Source organism: Neoarius graeffei, chromosome 22, assembly GCF_027579695.1.
Source record: "Neoarius graeffei isolate fNeoGra1 chromosome 22, fNeoGra1.pri, whole genome shotgun sequence".
NCBI classification, from domain to species: Eukaryota; Metazoa; Chordata; class Actinopteri; order Siluriformes; family Ariidae; genus Neoarius; species Neoarius graeffei.
Genome location: NC_083590.1, coordinates 13,617,428 through 13,636,343, shown reverse-complemented (window position 1 = coordinate 13,636,343; position 18,916 = coordinate 13,617,428). Strand labels below are relative to the sequence as shown.

Below are 18,916 nucleotides of genomic sequence, written 5' to 3'. Positions count from 1 at the left end.
TTTTTGTGTTACACCTAGATAATCATTATAAATAACCATGACGCCTCCTCCTCTGCCAGTTAGACGAGGCTGGTGTATATAACTGTATCCAGGAGGACTCGCTTCATTTAATGCTATATATTCATTTGGTTTAATCTATGTTTCAGTTCAACAAAGTACATTAAACTCTTGATCAGTAGTGAGTTCATTAACCATTAGCACTTTAGATGTAAGAGATCTAATATATAATAGCCCCACCTTTAGATCAAAGGTGCTGGCAGCGGCTGTGCAGTCAGAATGATCTACTTTTATATTGATTAGGTTACTGGAACAAACTCTCTGAATAGTTCTACTTTTTTGTTGAGCTCGGGGAACAAACGCAGTCTCGATGTAGTGGACTCTGAGTGATGACTCTGTGCAGCTAGCAGACAGTCAGTTTAGCCTGTTCATCTGCTCCCTGGCCTTGGCTCTGGATTGTCAGAAATTAACTAGGCCTGTTCTGAGACTATGACCTATGCTGCAGGAAATGAGAGCAGCACCTTCCTGAGTGGGATGGATACCGTCCCGCCCTAACAGGCCAGCAGTGCCCTCAAAATTAGCCCAATTATCTATAAAGCCCACACTGTTTTCAGAGCACCACCGGGACAACCAGCAGTTCAGTGACCATAACCTGCTGTAAGCTACATCACCATGCTCCATTGGGATGGGGCCAGAGCATACTACAGCATCGGACATTGCGTTCGCTAATTTAAACACCTCTACAAAGTTACTCTTAGTAACCTCAGACTGACGAAAGCGTACAGTATATCATTAGCTCCTGCATGGATAACTATTTGAGAACCTGTGCTTGCCAAGGACCCTAAGATTACCTGCTATGTCCAGCGCCCTGGCTCCCGGTATACACCTGACTAAAGCTGCTGGTGCCCCTAAAGGCTGAGCTAATTTCACGTGCCATATGATAGAGTCCCCTATAACCAGAGCTCTTTCAGGTTTCTCAGCGGGTGCATCACTAAGGAGAGCAAACCTGTTCAACACGTGACGTGGAGAGGAGTGGTGCTCCCATGGGCGAACCTCAGCAGTAGCTTTGGCTCTACGCTTATGCTGCCGAGTCGTCACCCATTCGCCCCGCTGTAAGGGCTCTAATGCCGGAGTTGGGGGATTACTAACTCCACCTAGGGCATCCAGACTTTGCCCTACAGAAACTACACTGTTCTCATTCTCACTGGCCTGCTCTAAAGCCTGGACATGCGCTTCTAGCACTGTAATCTTCTCCGTCAGAGAGCTACAGTGGTGCTTGAAAGTTTGTGAACCCGTTAGATTTTTCTATATTTCTACATAAATATGACCTAAAACATCATCAAATTTTCACACAAGTCCTAAAAGTAGATAAACAGAACCCTGTTAAATAAATGAGACAAAAATATTATACTTGGTCATTTATTTATTCAGGAAAATGATCCAATGTTACATATCTGTGAGTGGCAAAAGTATGTGAACCTTTGCTTTCAGTATCTGGTGTGACCCCCTTGTGCAGCAATAACTGCAACTAAACATTTCCGGTAACTGTTGATCAGTCCTGCACACCGGCCTGGAGGAATTTTAGCCTGTTCCTCCGTACAGAACAGCTTCAACTCTGGGATGTTGGTGGGTTTCCTCACATGAGCTGCTCGCTTCAGGTCCTTCCACAACATTTTGATTGGATTAAGGTCAGGACTTTGACTTGGACATTCCAAAACATTAACTTTATTCTTCTTTAACCATTCTTTGGTAGAACGACTTGTGTGCTTAGGGTTGTTGTCTTGCTGCATGACCCACCTTCTCTTGAGATTCAGTTCATGGACAGATGTCCTGACATTTTCCTTTAGAATTCGCTGGTATAATTCAGAATTCATTGTTCCATCAATGATGGCAAGCCGTCCTGGCCCAAATGCAGCAAAACAGGCCCAAACCATGATACTACCACCACCATGTTTCACAGATGGGATAAGGTTCTTATGCTGGAATGCAGTGTTTTCCTTTCTCCAAACAGAAAGCTTCTCATTTAAACCAAAAAGTTTTATTTTGGTCTCATCCATCCACAAAACATTTTTCCAATAGCCTTCTGGCTTGTCCACGTGATCTTTAGCAAACTGCAGACGAGCAGCAATGTTCTTTTTAGAGAGCAGTGGCTTTCTCCTTGCAACCCTGCCATGCACACCATTGTTGTTCAGTGTTCTCCTGATGGTGGACTCATGAACATTAACATTAGGCAATGTGAGAGAGGCCTTCAGTTGCTTAGAAGTTACCCTGGGGTCCTTTGTGACCTCGCTAACTATTACACGCCTTGCTCTTGGAGTGATCTTTGTTGGTCGACCACTCCTGGGGAGGGTAACAATGGTCTTGACTTTCCTCCATTTGTACACAATTTGTCTGACTGTGGATTGGTAGAGTCCAAACTCTTTAGAGATGGTTCTGTAACCTTTTCCAGCCTGATGAGCATCAACAATGCTTTTTCTGAGGTCCTCAGAAATCTCCTTTGTTTGTGCCATGATACACTTCCATAAACATGCACTGTGAAGATCAGACTTTGATAGATCCCTGTTCTTTAAATAAAACAGGGTGCTCACTCACACCTGATTGTCATTCCATTGATTGAAAACACCTGACTCTAATTTCACCTTCAAATTAACTGCTAATCCTAGAGGTTCACATACTTTTGCCACTCACAGATATGTAATATTGGATCATTTTCCTCAATAAATAAATGACCAAGTATAATATTTTTGTCTCATTTGTTGAACTGGGTTCTCTTTATCTACTTTTAGGACTTGTGTGAAAATCTGATGATGTTTTAGGTCATATTTATGCAGAAATATAGAAAATTCTAAAGGGTTCACAAACTTTCAAGCACCACTGTAACTAATCTGCACTTATCACAAATAAAGCTATTGCTAGCGACAGAGGAAGAATGACTAAACCTCCTGCACTCAGCACACTGAACAGGTTGAAGGTGTGCCATGATGAAAAGATTCACATACCTTAATTGAAGATCTGTTGATATTAAAGCAGAAATTAAAAGCAAATCCATAAATTGTTTGTCATCTGCAGAGCTGTTTGTGTGACTGTGACAGATTGATCTCTATGTAGACATCAGTGCTGTGATATGATAAAGAGCAATACCACTGGCATCACAGCATGAAATACAACATGAAACTTCACCTTTGGTTTTCTTTTTACCTTTAGCCTGAAGGTTTATTCATTATTCCATCTCTACAAGAATAGTCTTATTTGTGACAGAGGTCCATGAAACAAACAATAAGAACAATAAGAACATGCGACGCAGATTGTCAACAGAGAGTGAACATAAAATATGACATTTTGGTGTATAAACTTACTTGTTTTTTTTGCTGTTCTCTGATGATTTCTGGTGGTTTTATCGTGATGGAGTCTCTGGTTGGAATCGAATACATTCTTTCATAACAGCTGTCTTTGAAATGTGCTGAGCAGATCACAGTATATTTGCTCAGAGGTTCATGAAAGTCCAGGTGATACCGCTGCACAAATTTGACCCAGTTTCTTCTCTGAGCCGACTCGGATGGGATCTGATGCATCCTTATACCCGGGGTAAAGGTTGTGTTCATAAAACTAACATTATTTGGTGCTTCAGTGAAACAATATCAACCTCCTGTTTGTTTGGGTTTACTGTCCGCCATAGTGGAATGCGATATGTGATAGTAAGTTTGCAACCAACCTGACGTCACGGCGGTGTTGTATGATGTGTTTTGGCTGTGAGTTCTGAACTGATAATTTTTAGTAAACCCACGAAACTTCTTTGCCTCATAAAAATGTCAGTTTTCATTCCTTTTGTCTCAAATTTGCCAATTGTGTGTTTCAACAGTACCCTGGTGAAAAACTTCACAGGATTTTTAAGGATAAATGAGGATTGTTAAAGACCTGCCAAAAATCCTTAAAGATAAGGATCTTAGAAATATCTTCAGATGTAAAATCATTTGGAAAGATCCTCAGGGATTTGACAAAGATCTTTTAAGGATCCGACAAAGATCCTCATCGTGAACCCCGCAAAGATCTTTTCAAGGATCCTGCAAGATCCTCAAGGATTCAACAAGGATCTTTCAAAGATCTTAGAAAATTGAAGATCCTTGAAGATCTTGGCAATAATCTGAAATATCCTTGAAAATCTTTTAAGGATCTTTGTTGAGATCCTCAACGACCCTCATGAAGAACTTTACAGATCCTTGAAGATCCTTGAAAGATTTTCACCAGGGCATGTTTATTGAAATACATAAAAAAATTTGCTTCATATGCAATTTAAGTCTTCAAAAGTACTTTTTAAAGATTTCATGTTTTTATTGGGGGCGGCACAGTGGTGTAGTGGTTAGCGCTGTCGCCTCACAGCAGGAAGGTCCGGGTTCGAGTCCCGTGGCCGACGAGGGCCTTTCTGTGCGGAGTTTGCATGTTCTCCCTGTGTCCGCATGGGTTTCCTCTGGGTGCTCTGGTTTCTCCCAAAGACATGCAGGTTAGGCTAACTGGTGACTCTAAATTGACTGTAGGTGTGAATGGTTGTCTGTGTCTATGTGTCAGCCCTGTGATGACCTGGCGACTTGTTCAGGGTGTACCCCGCCTTTTGCCCGTAGTCAGCTGGGATAGGCTCCAGCTTGCCTGCGACCCTGTAGAACAGGATAAAGTGGCTAGAGATAATGAGATGAGATGAGAACTCGATGTACTTGCAATGTACACGAAAAATAATTGAACACCGGCAGCAGATTCAACACCAGTTTCCCCCGTTGACTGTGAGAGTCCCTCAGAGGCGCAGCGCAGTCTGTGGATTCAGCTGTGAGCGAGACGCTCTTTGTTTTGAACGAGTGATCCGGGTCTCTCATAAATTCCGAGCAAGCTAAAGGACTACTTGGACTATGATGTTGTTCAGGAAAACCATGTTAGCTTGATGATGGATCTTAGGGGTAATTAAAGGCACTCTTGGCCTAAAGACACTTTCAGGAAACCCACCCCTGTTCAAAAAAAATGCAGCAAACACTTTGAACTTGATCGTAGGAGGAGTTTACTGTGATTGGTTTTCTCCTGTCACAAACACAGTGTATGGCCTTGCATTTTAGAAAAGGAACAAAAATTCATTTGCTGATATGAAAGCTATGTTTCAGAGTAACGAGTCACAGGAACCTTCAGAGAAATGTTCTGGAGTCAAGAGTCCAGTATTTGTCCTTCAAATGTAGTGGAGTTAGTCATAATTTTCCAAAAAAATTTACACTCGAGTAAAGTATAGATACGCAAAATGTCCTGAAAGGAGATATGCAGAACCTTTATTTTTTAAATACATTTCTGAGTGGATAGTATCTCCATCCCTGACTCTTGTATGCTGCATAATTGGGAATAAAAAAAATTATTTTTGAGAGTAAAAATCGACCGCGGGCGTCACGGTGGTGTAGTGGTTAGCGCTGTCGCCTCACAGCAAGAAGGTCCTGGGTTCGAGCCCCGGGGCCGGCGAGGGCCTTTCTGTGCGGAGTTTGCATGTTCTCCCCGTGTCCACGTGGGTTTCCTCCGGGTGCTCCGGTTTCCCCCACAGTCCAAAGACATGCAGGTTAGGTTAACTGGTGACTCTAAATTGACCGTGAGTGTGAATGGTTGTCTGTGTCTATGTGTCAGCCCTGTGATGACCTGGCAACTTGTCCAGGGTGTACCCCGCCTTTCGCCCATAGTCAGCTGGGATAGGCTCCAGCTTGCCTGCGACCCTGTAGAAGGATAAAGCGGCTAGAGATAATGAGATGAGATGAGATGAAAATCGACCGGAATGTTGGCTTTCGAGCTGCCCTGCTGAGCCAGCCAGCCTTGGGTGGGTGACCTCACAGTGGGAACCAGTGCTATAGACCAAGCAGACAAAGGAAAGAAAAGGAAAAAAGAGCATATCCAGCGGAGAAATCTGACAACTGTTCCACTCATTCTCCATACTGAGTACTCCACCATTACTGCTCGGCTCACACTCCGGGAGAACTGGTGTAACTGAACTTACTTTCCTTTTCTTTTAGTCTCCTTTTCTTAATTGTTGGTAGTGAACCCTCTTTCAGTACAGGCTTATAGCCAATGCTCCTCAACAGATCAGAGGTTTCGTATGAGTCTTCAGTAAAATGTGCAGAGAGACCACTTCGTAGATGCCCACTCCGTGAATTTCTCGTAAAATGCATCCAAATCTTTGCAGTTTGAACATTCTTGGGCCATGAATGCAACATAAATCCACCTTCTGTTTTGCTGCACCCGCCAGAAACACATCTACGTGACATGGCAGTAAATTAGCTCAAAATGGAGGATCGGAGTTCCAGTCAGCTCTGTATTTTAGTATTGCAAAAATGGCGATGAGACCGATAGACTTCCTGCTGTGACGTCACAGATGTCAAGGTAATTCACTCAGACCGCAAGCTATATCAATCACTTTAATCGTAAAGATTACTATATTAGATTTATTGTTAATGCTTAAAACAATTCCTGTGCCATTCTTGAGGTTTTAAGGGGAAAGCATGTCCAGTCTGTAAATCACTGGCACCAGGAACAAATGAGGACCACCTGGCATCACACACACACACACACACACACACACACACACACACACACAAAACTCACTTAGTCAACGAGCTCATCATGAGTATATCCATAAAACTCCTTCAGGCTGTGATCATTTCAGTCGCTGATTAGAGAACAAATCAAATGTCTGGTCTGTTCAGATAAATATGATTCTGCTTCAAACTCTGCCTGCTTCATCTAAACCTGACTTTTGAAACTCTTTTCCTTTCTCCTCATCTCATCTCATCTCATCTCATTATCTCTAGCCGCTCTATCCTGTTCTAGTCAGCCTATCCCAGCTGACTACGGGCGAAAGGTGGGGTACACCCTGGACAAGTCGCCAGGTCATCACAGGGCTGACACATAGACACAGACAACCATTCACACTCACATTCACACCTACAGTCAATTTAGAGTCACCAGTTAACCTAACCTGCATGTCTTTGGATTGTGGGGGAAACCGGAGCACCCGGAGGAAACCCACGCGGACACGGGGAGAACATGCAAACTCCGCACAGAAAGGCCCTCGCTGGCCACGGGGCTCGAACCCGGACCTTCTTGCTGTGAGGCGACAGCGCTAACCACTACACCACCGTGCCGCCCTTTTCCTTTCTCCTCTTATAAATATTTTAGATCAGACACTTATTTCCCGATTTGGTGATCAGATTTGATGTTGCATGTTTATCCCATGTGTCAGTGATGACGTGAGCAGCAGAAAACTCAAATCCGAACAGCTCGAACTGTGAATTACTGTTACAGCATTTCAGTGTATTGTCGACTCGGAGTTTGTATTTTGTCATTTATGAAAATGAAATGGTGCAGTGAAAGATTTGAGGACCTGTTTGATCATTTGTGTGAGTTTATTATGTATTATTTTATTTCCTTCAGAATCAGTTGTGATGCAATTGAAGGGAGAAGTGCTGAAGCTCTGGTCTCAGTGCTCAACTCAGAAACCTCCAGTCTGAGAGAACTGCATCTGACTGTGAAGACACTGGATCTGTCTGGGAATAAACTAGAAGACTCAGGAGTGAAGCGTCTCTGTGCTGTACTGGAGAATCCTCACTGCAAAGTGGAGACACTGAGGTAAGATCATCTCTCTGAGAGTCACAATAACTCACTAAAGCAGCAGTTAATAGCTGTATACAGTGTTGTTTATCAATTAAATTTTTCTGTAAAAGTAAAACATACAGAACAAATATATTAGTCATGATGTGATCAATTCTCCTCAGAGTCACTTTTACTTTAAATAAATAATTAAAATGTCTTTACAATTAAATATGTGATCTTTAAAAATCCAGGCAAGCAGCGATAAATTCTACAAAACCTGACTCTTCACTTAAACCTTTAAATTATTGACTTTTTGCTGAATCCTTTGCACCTCGAGTAAACTTAACATCAGTAACAGTGGTAATGTTTGAGTCATTATTAATAATAGCTTGTGATTGGTGAAGAGAATAGAGACAGTCCAACATGAGAGACATCATCTTCACAACCACTATTACACCAAGATGAAAATCTGTTGATGAAGTGTGTGTCATTGTGTCTCTGCAGGTTGTGTGGTTGTGGTGTCTCAGATGAAGGCTGTGCTGCTCTGAGTTCAGCTCTGAGATCAAACCCCTCACACCTGAGAGAACTGGATCTGTCCTTTAATAATCTCAGAATTTCAGGAGTGAAGCGTCTCTGTGCTGTACTGGAGAATCCTCACTGTAAACTGGAGAAACTGTGGTAAGATCATCTCTCTGAGAGTCACATGACCTGCTCCTCAGTAAGACACATTCTCTAATAGTGAGACTGAAGCAGAGGTTTTAGGTTCATCATCAATGTCCTGAGGAGGAAGATTGTCTCTGTTTACTGCACACTGATGATTTGCCACAGAGCTTTTGGGTCAGATGAACGTATGTGAGAAGCTGCAGCAGAAAATGGGACTTGATCCGACTGCAATGTGTCTGAAATCACTGTGAAATTTACTACAACACTGTAACTAATCACACAAACTGCACCTGAGACACAAACTAACTGCCCTCTGTGTGAGCTGCAAGGTTTAAAGCAGCAGTGACATGGTGGAAATGATCTCAGGAATATAGAGTTTAAAAACTAAAATGAGACTTTAATGCCATAGAACTGATGCAGAAAAAATAAATAAATTTTCAGAAAGACTTTGAAATAAAAATTGCAAAGAGCAGAAAAGATTTTCCAATAAACTGAAAGCCCCGACAACAATCCTTGTGTGATTTTGAATTTTTCAAATAGAAGAAATAATAATAATAATAATAATAATAATAATAATAATAATAATAATAATAAATGTTAAAATAGTAAATAATGAAAAAGCAGGGTTTAAAGCAGCAGTGACATGGTGGAAATGATCTCAGGAATATAGAGTTTAAAAACTAAAATGAGACATTAATGCCATAGAACTGATGCAGAAAAAATAAATAGATAAAAAAGGATTTTAAATAAAAATGAAAGGGGCAGAGAAGAACTTCCAATAAACTAAAAGCCATGACAACAATCCTTATGTTATTTTGAATTTTTGCAACAAAAAGAATTAATGATGATAATGATAAATGTTAAAATAGTAAATAATGTTCCAGTCCATCTCTGTCAGTGGTGATTGCTTTAAGACGACACTGGAAGCCCAGCTTCCCCTCACATTTCATTAAAATGCAGCAATGAAACCTTTCCCAAAGTGTCTATTTTATTCATCAGTCTTGGTGTCGTTCAATATTTTAATTAATCAGATTGATGGAGTATCTCACTGCAATATCACGCTGTTTGTTCATTGTTCACTGTTTATTTCACCAAAGTGTCTATCTTGTCATTTTGAGCCCTGCCCAGATGCACCGCTTCACTGGGACGGAATGGAGTGTGGGCAAGTGTGTTTTGCACAGAAAAAAAAATGTTGGCATGAACTGGACAATGTGTTTTTCGTTTTTCCTGCCTGGATGCATGGCTTCCCCTTATTATGATTGGTCGATCTCTCAAAGGGGCGGAGCCTTGCAACCAATTGTGAAACAATAAATCAGGAAAGAACATGATTGACATCTCAAACTTAAACACATTGGAGCCTGCAGTGGTGGAATAATTTGGCAATATTTCAGATAAATTGTACATCTAAAGTTCTGTTTGATTATTTGCATTAATTTCTGAAATTTGTTTCTGATTGTAACTCGTAAGCTGTAACTTCCTTCTTCTGCTCACAGCTTAGCTACTTCCTTGATATGAAATGGTGAAAGAAAAGCCACATCCATGGGAACACACACACACCCCTCTCGAATTTAAAGACACACAAAGCAAATCTTGATGTTCATAAACTGAAGCGGTGAAGTGTGTGTCATTGTGTCTTTGTAGGTTGTGGGGTTGTGGTGTCTCAGATGAAGGCTGTGCTGCTCTGAGTTCAGCTCTGAGATCAAACCCCTCACACCTGAGAGAACTGGATCTGTTTCAAAGTAATCTGGGAGACTCAGGAGTGAAGCGTCTCTGTGCTGTACTGGAGAATCCTCACTGTAAACTGGAAACACTGGGGTAAGATCATCTCTGAGAGTCACATGACCTGCTCCTCAGTCAAACACATTCTCTAATAGTGAGACTGAAGCAGAGGTTTTAGGTTCATCATCAATGTCCTGAGGAGGAAGATTGTTTCTGTTCACTGCACACTGATGATTTGTCACAGAGTCTTTGGGTCAGATGGACGTATGTGAGAAGCTGCAGCACAAAACGGGACTTGATCCGACTGCAATGTGTCTGAAATCACTGTGAAATTTACTACAACACTGTAACTAATCCCACAAACTGCACCTGAGACACAAACTAACTGCCCTCTGTGTGAGCTGCAGGGTTTAAAGCAGCAGTGACATGGTGGAAATGATCTCAGGAATATAGAGCTTAAAAACTAAAATGAGACAATAATGCCATAGAACTGATGCAGAAAAAATAAATAGATAAAAAAGGATTTTAAATAAAAATGAAAGGGGCAGAAAAGAACTTCCAATAAACTGAAAGCCATGACAACAATCCTTGTGTTATTTTGAATTTTTGCAACAAAAAGAATTAATGATGATGATAAATGTTAAAATAGTAAATAATGTTCCAGTCCATCTCTGTCAGTGGTGATTGCTTTAAGACGACACTGGAAGCCTGGCTTCCCCTCACATTTCATTAAAATGCAGCAATGAAACGTTTCCCAAAGTGTCTATTTTATTCATCAGTCGTTGTGTCGTTCAATATTTTAGTGAATCAGGTTGATGGAGTATCTCACTGCAATATCGCGCTGTTTGTTCATTAAACTCGCACTGTTTAGTGGTGAACAGTGCAGCCTGTGTGAAAAGCCCCTGACACAGAGCTAACAGACCCCCACTGAAGCCTCTGCATCTATTAGTGTCTGTTAGGCGTTTGTGTACTTGCTGTTTTAATGGCCAGAAAGGCGAAAGCTCAGGTGTGTTTTACACACAAGAAAAAAACCATCTCTGCATGAGAGAGAGAGAGATGTAATGAAGAACAGATGTTTTCTCTTCTGAAATTAAAATTCTTTCACATACTTGGAAAAATTCACCAATTTAAGACCCACAAAAAGTTTTTTTTCATAAATAACGGGATTTTAAAAATAATTTCACTACATGTGTTTGCAAAAACATTTTGAAGACTTTGACATTACCTGGTTTTCTCTAAGAAAACCAGGTAAGGGGAGGCCAATTCTTGGTCGGCCAGGCTCCCTACGGGGATGACACCCTAGCTTGTATCCGTAGGGGCTGTGAAGGGGGAAACCCTGTTTCAGTCCTAGGAGCAAGTGGCTTATAGCCCCTGGTCATATTATTTAGCTTGGGTTGACTCCCCAAGTCATCTTATCTTATATTGTCACATTACAATTAAGAAAAGCCTCGAAATGGACTGATATAATGGTGACGACCCCTGCAAGAATTGACCAAGATTATGGAATTGTGATCCAATTTATGTTACCTTTTAATGATTTTGTTCCTTATTTGTGGTGATATTCACCCAAACCCAGGTCCTAAGCAAAATGAATTCACTGCACGATTTACGAACGTTAGAGGTCTACGCACCAATTGGACATACCTGGAACATGATCTTCTTTCAACACTTCCTCACATTTATTGTGTATCAGAAACTTTTCTGAATAGTAAGGTTGATGACGAGATGCTGGTGGTACCTGGTTACTCCGTTTTCAGAAGGGATAAACCCAATGACTCTGGTTGGGGCGGGCTAGTAGTGTATTGCAGTGAAGCTCTTACCGTTAAAAGAATGTCTGACTTTGAGAACCTTCACCATAAATTTGTTTGCCTGGAACTACTCCTCCCAGGACGTAAGATTTATATGTTTTGTGTCTATCGGCCGCCATCAGATGATGACTCTTTGTATGATGTGTTATCTGAGAATATTGACAATATCCAAGAATTCCACCCAAGATCTGAAATCATTGTTCTTGGGGATCTGAACGTCCATCATGAAGACTGGTTAGGCAGTAATAGGACTGACGTGCATGGAGAATGTGCATATGAATTTGCCATTTTGAATAACTTTCATCAACTCCTTGTAGAGCCTACTAGGCTTGGTAAGGATGGAAACTGCTCCAAATTAGATCTCTTCCTCACTAATTCTCCAGATAACCATGTTGTCACCATCAGTGCACCTCTTGGGTCCTCCGACCATTGTGTGGTAACTTCTGTGGCAAACTACAGACTTCCAACACAGAGTAAACCAGGCAATCGTAAGACCTGGTACTATGACAAAGCTGATTGGGACAGTATGCGCTCATATTTGGCCAATGTTAGTTGGACTTCTCTCTTAAAAGGCCAAAGTGCTAATGCAGCGTGGTCCTGTGTGAGAGATAAGATTAGTGAGGCTATGAACATGTTCATTCCTTCCAAGACAACCAAACATTGGTATTCTGATAAACCCTGGTTTAATGAAGATTGCAAATTAGCAGTTCAAAGGAAACAAAATGCATTCAAAAGGTGGCAAAATGACTGAACAAAGGACTCCTGGGCTTTGTATATTAAGTCGAAGGCAGTGTGTCAGCGTGTTGTACGCCGTGCTCGTGTGCAGTTTTCACAACACTTACAATAGGATCTCAAGCATGCAGACAATAAGCAATGGTGGACGCTTGTCAAAACAGTGACTGACAGCAGTAAATCGTCTTCTGTTCCTCCATTAGTGAGCGATGGTAAAACTTTCAGTGAGGCAAAAGACAAGGCTGAGTTGCTGAACAAGACTTTCGCTGCAAATGCTCACCTCAACAACAATGGCAAGACTCCCCCGAACTTATCACCCAAAACCAGTGGAGTTCTTTCCTCTCTGAAGTTCTGGCTGAAAACTGTTCTCTGGAAACTTTGTAATTTGGGCACCTCCAAGGCCAATGGCCCAGATGGAATATCGGCAACAGTACTTAAGAAATGTGGCCCCGAACTTGCCCCAGCTCTTGCCAAGCTATTCCAGATATCTTTTGACACACAGACAGTTCCCTCTGACTGGAAAGCTGCTCATGTGATAGCTGTACCTAAAAAGGGAAACAAGAAAGATCCCTCCAACTATAGGCCCATATCATTACTGCCAATAATTTCCAAAGTCATGGAAAGTATCATCTGTGATCACATTCGTAAACATCTTGACATGTACCGGCTTCTCTGTGACAGCCAGTATGGTTTCCGAGAGAAGAGATCAACAATCAACATGCTTTCATATATTACCCAGTGGTGGAACAATGCTCTTGACTCTCAGAGAGAAATTAGAGTTCTTGCCCTGGACATTAAGAAAGCCTTTGACCGTGTTTGGCACTGCGGTCTATTGTCCAAGCTGACCTCCTTTGGTATTCAAGGTGACCTGTATGGCTGGATTTCATCCTTTCTAGCTGACAGACACCAATCTGTTGTACTAGACAGATTTACCTCTTCATCAGTGCCCATAACTGCCGGAGTTCCCCAAGGCAGTGTTTTAGGGCCCTTACTTTTTCTCATTTTTATTGATGACCTTGCTTCTCACTTAAAGAATGACCTTCATCTATTTGCAGATGATTCAACTCTACATGTTATAAAAAATCCCAGCCTGAGAAACACCTGTGCTGAGAGCCTACAATGGGACCTGGACAAAATAGACAAGTGGGCCTCTGACTGGTGTATAACATTCAATGCAGGTAAAACTGAGGAGATGATAAGTAGGAAACGAGAACAGACCCATCCTTCTCTCTACTTCATGAACGAAGAGCTAAAGCCCACACAGAGTATTACTCTCCTTGGTATCACCATCACCAATACTCTAACTTGGACTCCATTCATCAAAAGCCTTACCAAGAAGATGGCTAGGAGGTTATACATCCTTGGGTGTACAAGAGACCTTCTCCCTCTTCAGGCTCAGATAACAGTATATAAGGCATATATTCGTCCCCTCATGGAATATGCTTCCCCAATATGGAGCGGTGCTGGCACAATGGCTCTAAAACTGCTAGACAGACTCCAGAGGAAAGCTGTACGCCAACTTCAAATTAGGGACCCACAACAGGCTGGCATTTTCCCCTTGGACCACAGGAGGAAAGTAGCCAGTCTCAGTACCTTCTACCGGCACATCTTCCTGCAATCCTCTGAGGAACTTGTAGGAATTCTGCCGACCCAAGTTACTGGAACACGAGTAACCTGTTCAACTACAAGTGGTCACCCATATCTCGTCAATGTGCCAAGATCCAACACTCAGCTTCATTGATCTTCATATGTACCAAGGACAAGCAGGCTGTGGAACTCACTGCCAGCCTCAGTTTTCCCTGTCATTGCAAAATAATGTGAACACTTTTAAAACTGTAGTTAACAGATTCCTCTTAAACTTTTCTTAATGTTACTTTGTTGTATCTACATGTATATCTACTGTTTTAGAGGTAATGAAATGCAGATGACAATGTTCAATGTAACTTCAAGGCAAGATTGTGATGTGACGCATTCTTTTTTTGTTTTTTTGCTATTATGTTTTGTATTATTTTGATTTAATCTTTGAGCCGCTTTTCATCTTTAATGATGGCAACACCAGACTCTTGTTGAACCTGATAAAAAAAAAAGAATAAAACATGGTCTAATCTTCATCCGAGTCAGAATACAAACACATTCTGTCTAAAGAAAACAGTCACACTTGTTCTTGTCAGTCCTGAATAAACCATTTAAACATTCACACTCTGGGGTTTAAAAAGTGTGTGAACCTCTGAGCGAACAACTTCTCTAAGAGCTCATTAGAAAGCAAAGCAAAAACATCAAAGCAAATCTTGATGTTCATAAACTGAGGCAGTGAAGTGTGTCTCATTGTGTCTCTGCAGGCTGTGTGAGTGTGGTGTCTCAGATGAAGGCTGTGCTGCTCTCGCTTCAGCTCTGAGATCAAATCCCTCACACCTGAGACAACTGGATCTGTCTGGGAATAAAATTGGAGACTCAGGAAAGAAGCTGCTCTCTGCTCTTAAGGATGATGAACATTACAAACTACAGGAACTCGGGTAAGTAATAACCTTTTTAGGTGAATGTTGAAAAGAAAAAGAATAATAATTTAACCTCATTATCATTTTCCTTTAATTTCAGTAAATGTCACATGAGCAAGCCATGAAATAAAACCAGTTTTAGAAAATTTCACTGTGTTCTATTTAATCTGACTTTTTCCTCCTAGTTGTCTTTAATGCTGTTTGTTGTTCCGTAAAATTGATTTAAAATTCATCTGAAAGCAGAAGATGGAGACAGTCAGAGTCTCCAAAATGTCCCGTCTGAGTGCATGAGAGTGATTGTAAATGAACACCTCATCTCCTTGTGTCACCCTGCTGTCTCTGACTTCATCCTGCTGCTTTTGTCTGAATAAGATGATCTCGGCTTTTCCCTGTTTCTGATCAGCAGCACACTTTCTTCTCAACTCTCCTCAAAACTCAGTAAAATGATCATCTTTAATGCCACACTGCCACAAATATGTGATTGAAGGAGCCACTTTACTTACTCTGACACTCCTTCCTGCTCTCCGCCTCCACACCGTGTCTTCTGTCATTCCTGTAAAATTCACCTTGGCTTCTTCTTAAAGTCTGCACTTTAGTCTACATGTAGAACAAGAGATCAAACCCACCGCAGTGTTAATTACTTTTTAAAAAGCTCCAAAGCCTATGATTGGATAAGAGCAGTGTTGTGATGGGAAACGTCTGCTCACTTTCCTGTTAGATCTTGTGGAAGTTCTCGTTTGTTGGAGCTCAATGTTAGAACACAGATATTATATAAGACTGAATAAATGTTGAATTAAATTATAAAAACAGGAGATAATGTTTCTCTTGGAGCAGAGATGATTACATGCTGTTGGTCATGAAGTAGCACAGTCCAGTGTGTGGGGATTAATCCATATGTTTTTCTTTTATTTTCAGTTGGTGATGAACATCTGTGTGTGTGATGAAGACTCTGGTGTTCCTGCATTTCCATGTTGGGGAACAGACAACACATTCATAAACACGTCAGTCATTTAGTTCTAACAAATGAAAGAGACTCGGAGACGTGGTCAGTGTGTGTTCATGGTGCACAGTGAATCAGACTGCACACAATTCTACACTGAATGTGGAACAGCTTGTGATCAGCATGAAACTGCCTGGACCTCAGTCCCTTAAAAACCCTGAAAGAGCAGGTGAAAAAGCACAGGGACTCGAGCTGAACCCAGTCAGTGGAAGAGAGAGCTGAAATGGACAGGAACAGTTTCAGGACATTGGTGGGATTCTCACCTGACAGGATCGGCATTTGAGGAGTTAATCTGAGGAAGCCCCGAGGAGACTCACTGCAAGGCACGTTTATCACTTTGTCCTTTGGTTGGCGTTTAATATACACTCACTGAGCACTTTATTAGGAACACCTGGATGAAACCGCCTTGTTGATGAGAGGGTTCACCGGAGAACGGCCAGACTGGTTTAAGCTGACAGAAAGGCTACAGTAACTCAGATAACCACTCTGTACAATTGTGGTGAGCAGAAAAGCATCTCAAAACGCACAACACACTGAACACTGAGGTGGATGACCACATCGGGTTCCACTTCTGTCAGCCAAGAACAGAAAGCTAAGGCTGCAGTGGGCACAGGATCACCACAACTGGACAGGTGAAGAGTGAAAAAACGTAGCCTGGTGTAGGGACAGCCACCATCCCATCTAGAACTACAAATCCCATCAACTAACTTCCGCGATGACCTACCTCACGGCTGGGCGGGATCACCTACGACACGTCCTCCATGACTCTATAAGTGACCCAGAAACCTTCCATTCTTCCTCTCTCGTCGATGGACATTCGTGTCATACAGACATAAACAGACACCCGTTCATCAGAACATCCAAAATCAAGATGTCTGCCTTGCAAGAAAGAAGACTCAGCACGCTTTTATATTTACCACTGGCCACGGTAACAATACTACTTAAGTTGTGCCGTCTCACTCAAATTGAGTTACAACCGGTTTTATTTGTTTATTATAAGTAACGTTACGACTGCAGCCCAAGCAGTTCATTAAAAGTTAGAAGCGAAAAGTTAGGGGCGCGTGGTCCAAACAGAGGGTGAAAGGGCGTCCCAGCAGGTAGTACCGGAGGGTGAGGACCGCCCACTTGATCGCCAGGCACTCCTTCTCAATCATGCTGTAGTGCCCCTCATGCACCGACAGCTTGCGACTAATGTATAAGACTGGGCGATCCTCCCCCTCCACCTCCTGGGACAAAACGGCCCCCAGCCCTCTGTCCGATGCATTCATCTGCAACATAAAGGGGAGAGAAAAGTCAGGGGAGTGTAAAAGTGGCCCCCCACACAGTGCAGCCTTTACCTTAGAAAAAGCCGCTGGCATTGCTCCGTCCACTGGACCGGATCTGGTGCCCCCTTTTTAGTCAGATCAGTCAGTGGGCTGGTGACGTCCGAATAATTAAGTATAAACCTACGATAATAGCCAGCCAGCCCCAGGAACTGTCTCACCCCCTTTTTGGTCTTGGGCCTCGGGCAGGCCGTAATTGCTGCTGTCTTGTTAATTTGGGGACGCACCTGCCCGTTGCCCAAGTGGAAGCCAAGATACCGTACTTCCACCCACCCAATCACACACTTCTTCGGGTTAGCTGTGAGACCCGCTCGCCTCAGCGACCTAAGGACGGCCCTCAGATGTTCGAGGTGCCTCAGCCAGTCATTACTATAGATAATAATGTCATCGAGGTAGGTGGCTGCATAGGTGGCGTGGGGGCAGAGGACCCTGTCCATCAGCCACTGAAACGTAGCGGGCGCCCCAAACAGCCCAAAAGGAAGTGTGACGAATTGGTGTAAACCAAACGGTGTGGAAAAGGCCGTTTTTTCTTGGGATAGTGGAGTCAAAGGGATCGGCCAATAACCCTTTGTTAAATCCAGTGTCGAGTAAAAACGAGCCGTGCCTAGCCAATTGAGCAACTCATCAATACGAGGCATTGGGTATGCATCAAATTTAGACACCGCGTTGAATTTGGGTACCAAGACCACTGGGCTGCTCCAGTCACTGTGGGACTCCTCGACGATGCCCATTTCGAGCATGGCCTCGAGTTCTTCCCGAACCACTTTTTTCTTGTGCTCAGGTAACCTGTAAGGGCAGCTACGCACTACCACCCCTGGGGGCGTCTCAATGTGGTGCTCTATGAGGTTGGTGCGGCCGCGCAGGGGCGAGAACACGTCCGAAAACTCGGTCTGCAACTGGGCAACCTCCACGAGTTGGGTCGGGGAGAGGTGGTCTCCACAGGGGACCGGAGAGGTACGCGATGCCAATGTTCCCTTTTGAACCTCCGGGCCCAGCTCCGCCTTCTCCGGAACCACCGACACCAACGCCACAGGGACCTCCTCGTTCCAGAGTTTGAGCAGGTTGGGGTGGTAAATCTGTAGCGCCCCACCCCCATCCGTTCGCCTCACCTCATAGTCAACGTCCCCGACTTGCCGTGTGACCTCAAAGGGTCCTTGCCACTTGGCGACCAATTTGGAGCTCGATGTGGGCAACAGTACGAGAACTTTATCTCCCAGTGGGAACTCCCTAAGGCGCGTACCCTTATCGTACAGGCGGGTCTGTCGTTCTTGGGCCTGCCGCAAATTCTCCTGAGTTAGGTGCGCGAGTGTGTGGAGTTTTGCGCGCAGGTCAATAACGTATTGGATTTCGTTTTTACTTGGTGAAGTTCCCTCCTCCCAATTTTCCCGCAGCACATCTAGAATGCTGCGCGGCTTACGCCCGTAGAACAATTAAAACAGGGAGAACCCCGTGGAGGCTTGGGGGACCACTGGCACTGCAAAGAGCAAGGGATCGAGCCATTTATCCCAATTACGTGCATCCTCACTTACAAATTTTTTAATTATGTTCTTGAGGGTGCGATTGAACCGTTCAACTAAACCG

The 18,916-nt window shown here is 42.9% G+C and overlaps 1 protein-coding gene across 1 annotated transcript in view; it reads left to right on the top strand.

The window, feature by feature from the left end:
* The window catches only part of LOC132870659 (protein NLRC5-like), a 254,164-nt gene that overhangs the window by 98,583 nt on the left and 136,665 nt on the right, over positions 1-18,916 (top strand). Inside the window, exons 15-16 of the mRNA XM_060904411.1 lie at positions 7,438-7,632; positions 8,101-8,274. Of these exons, the coding sequence (XP_060760394.1) occupies positions 7,438-7,632; positions 8,101-8,274 (369 nt within the window). The remainder of the gene's footprint in view (positions 1-7,437; positions 7,633-8,100; positions 8,275-18,916) is intronic.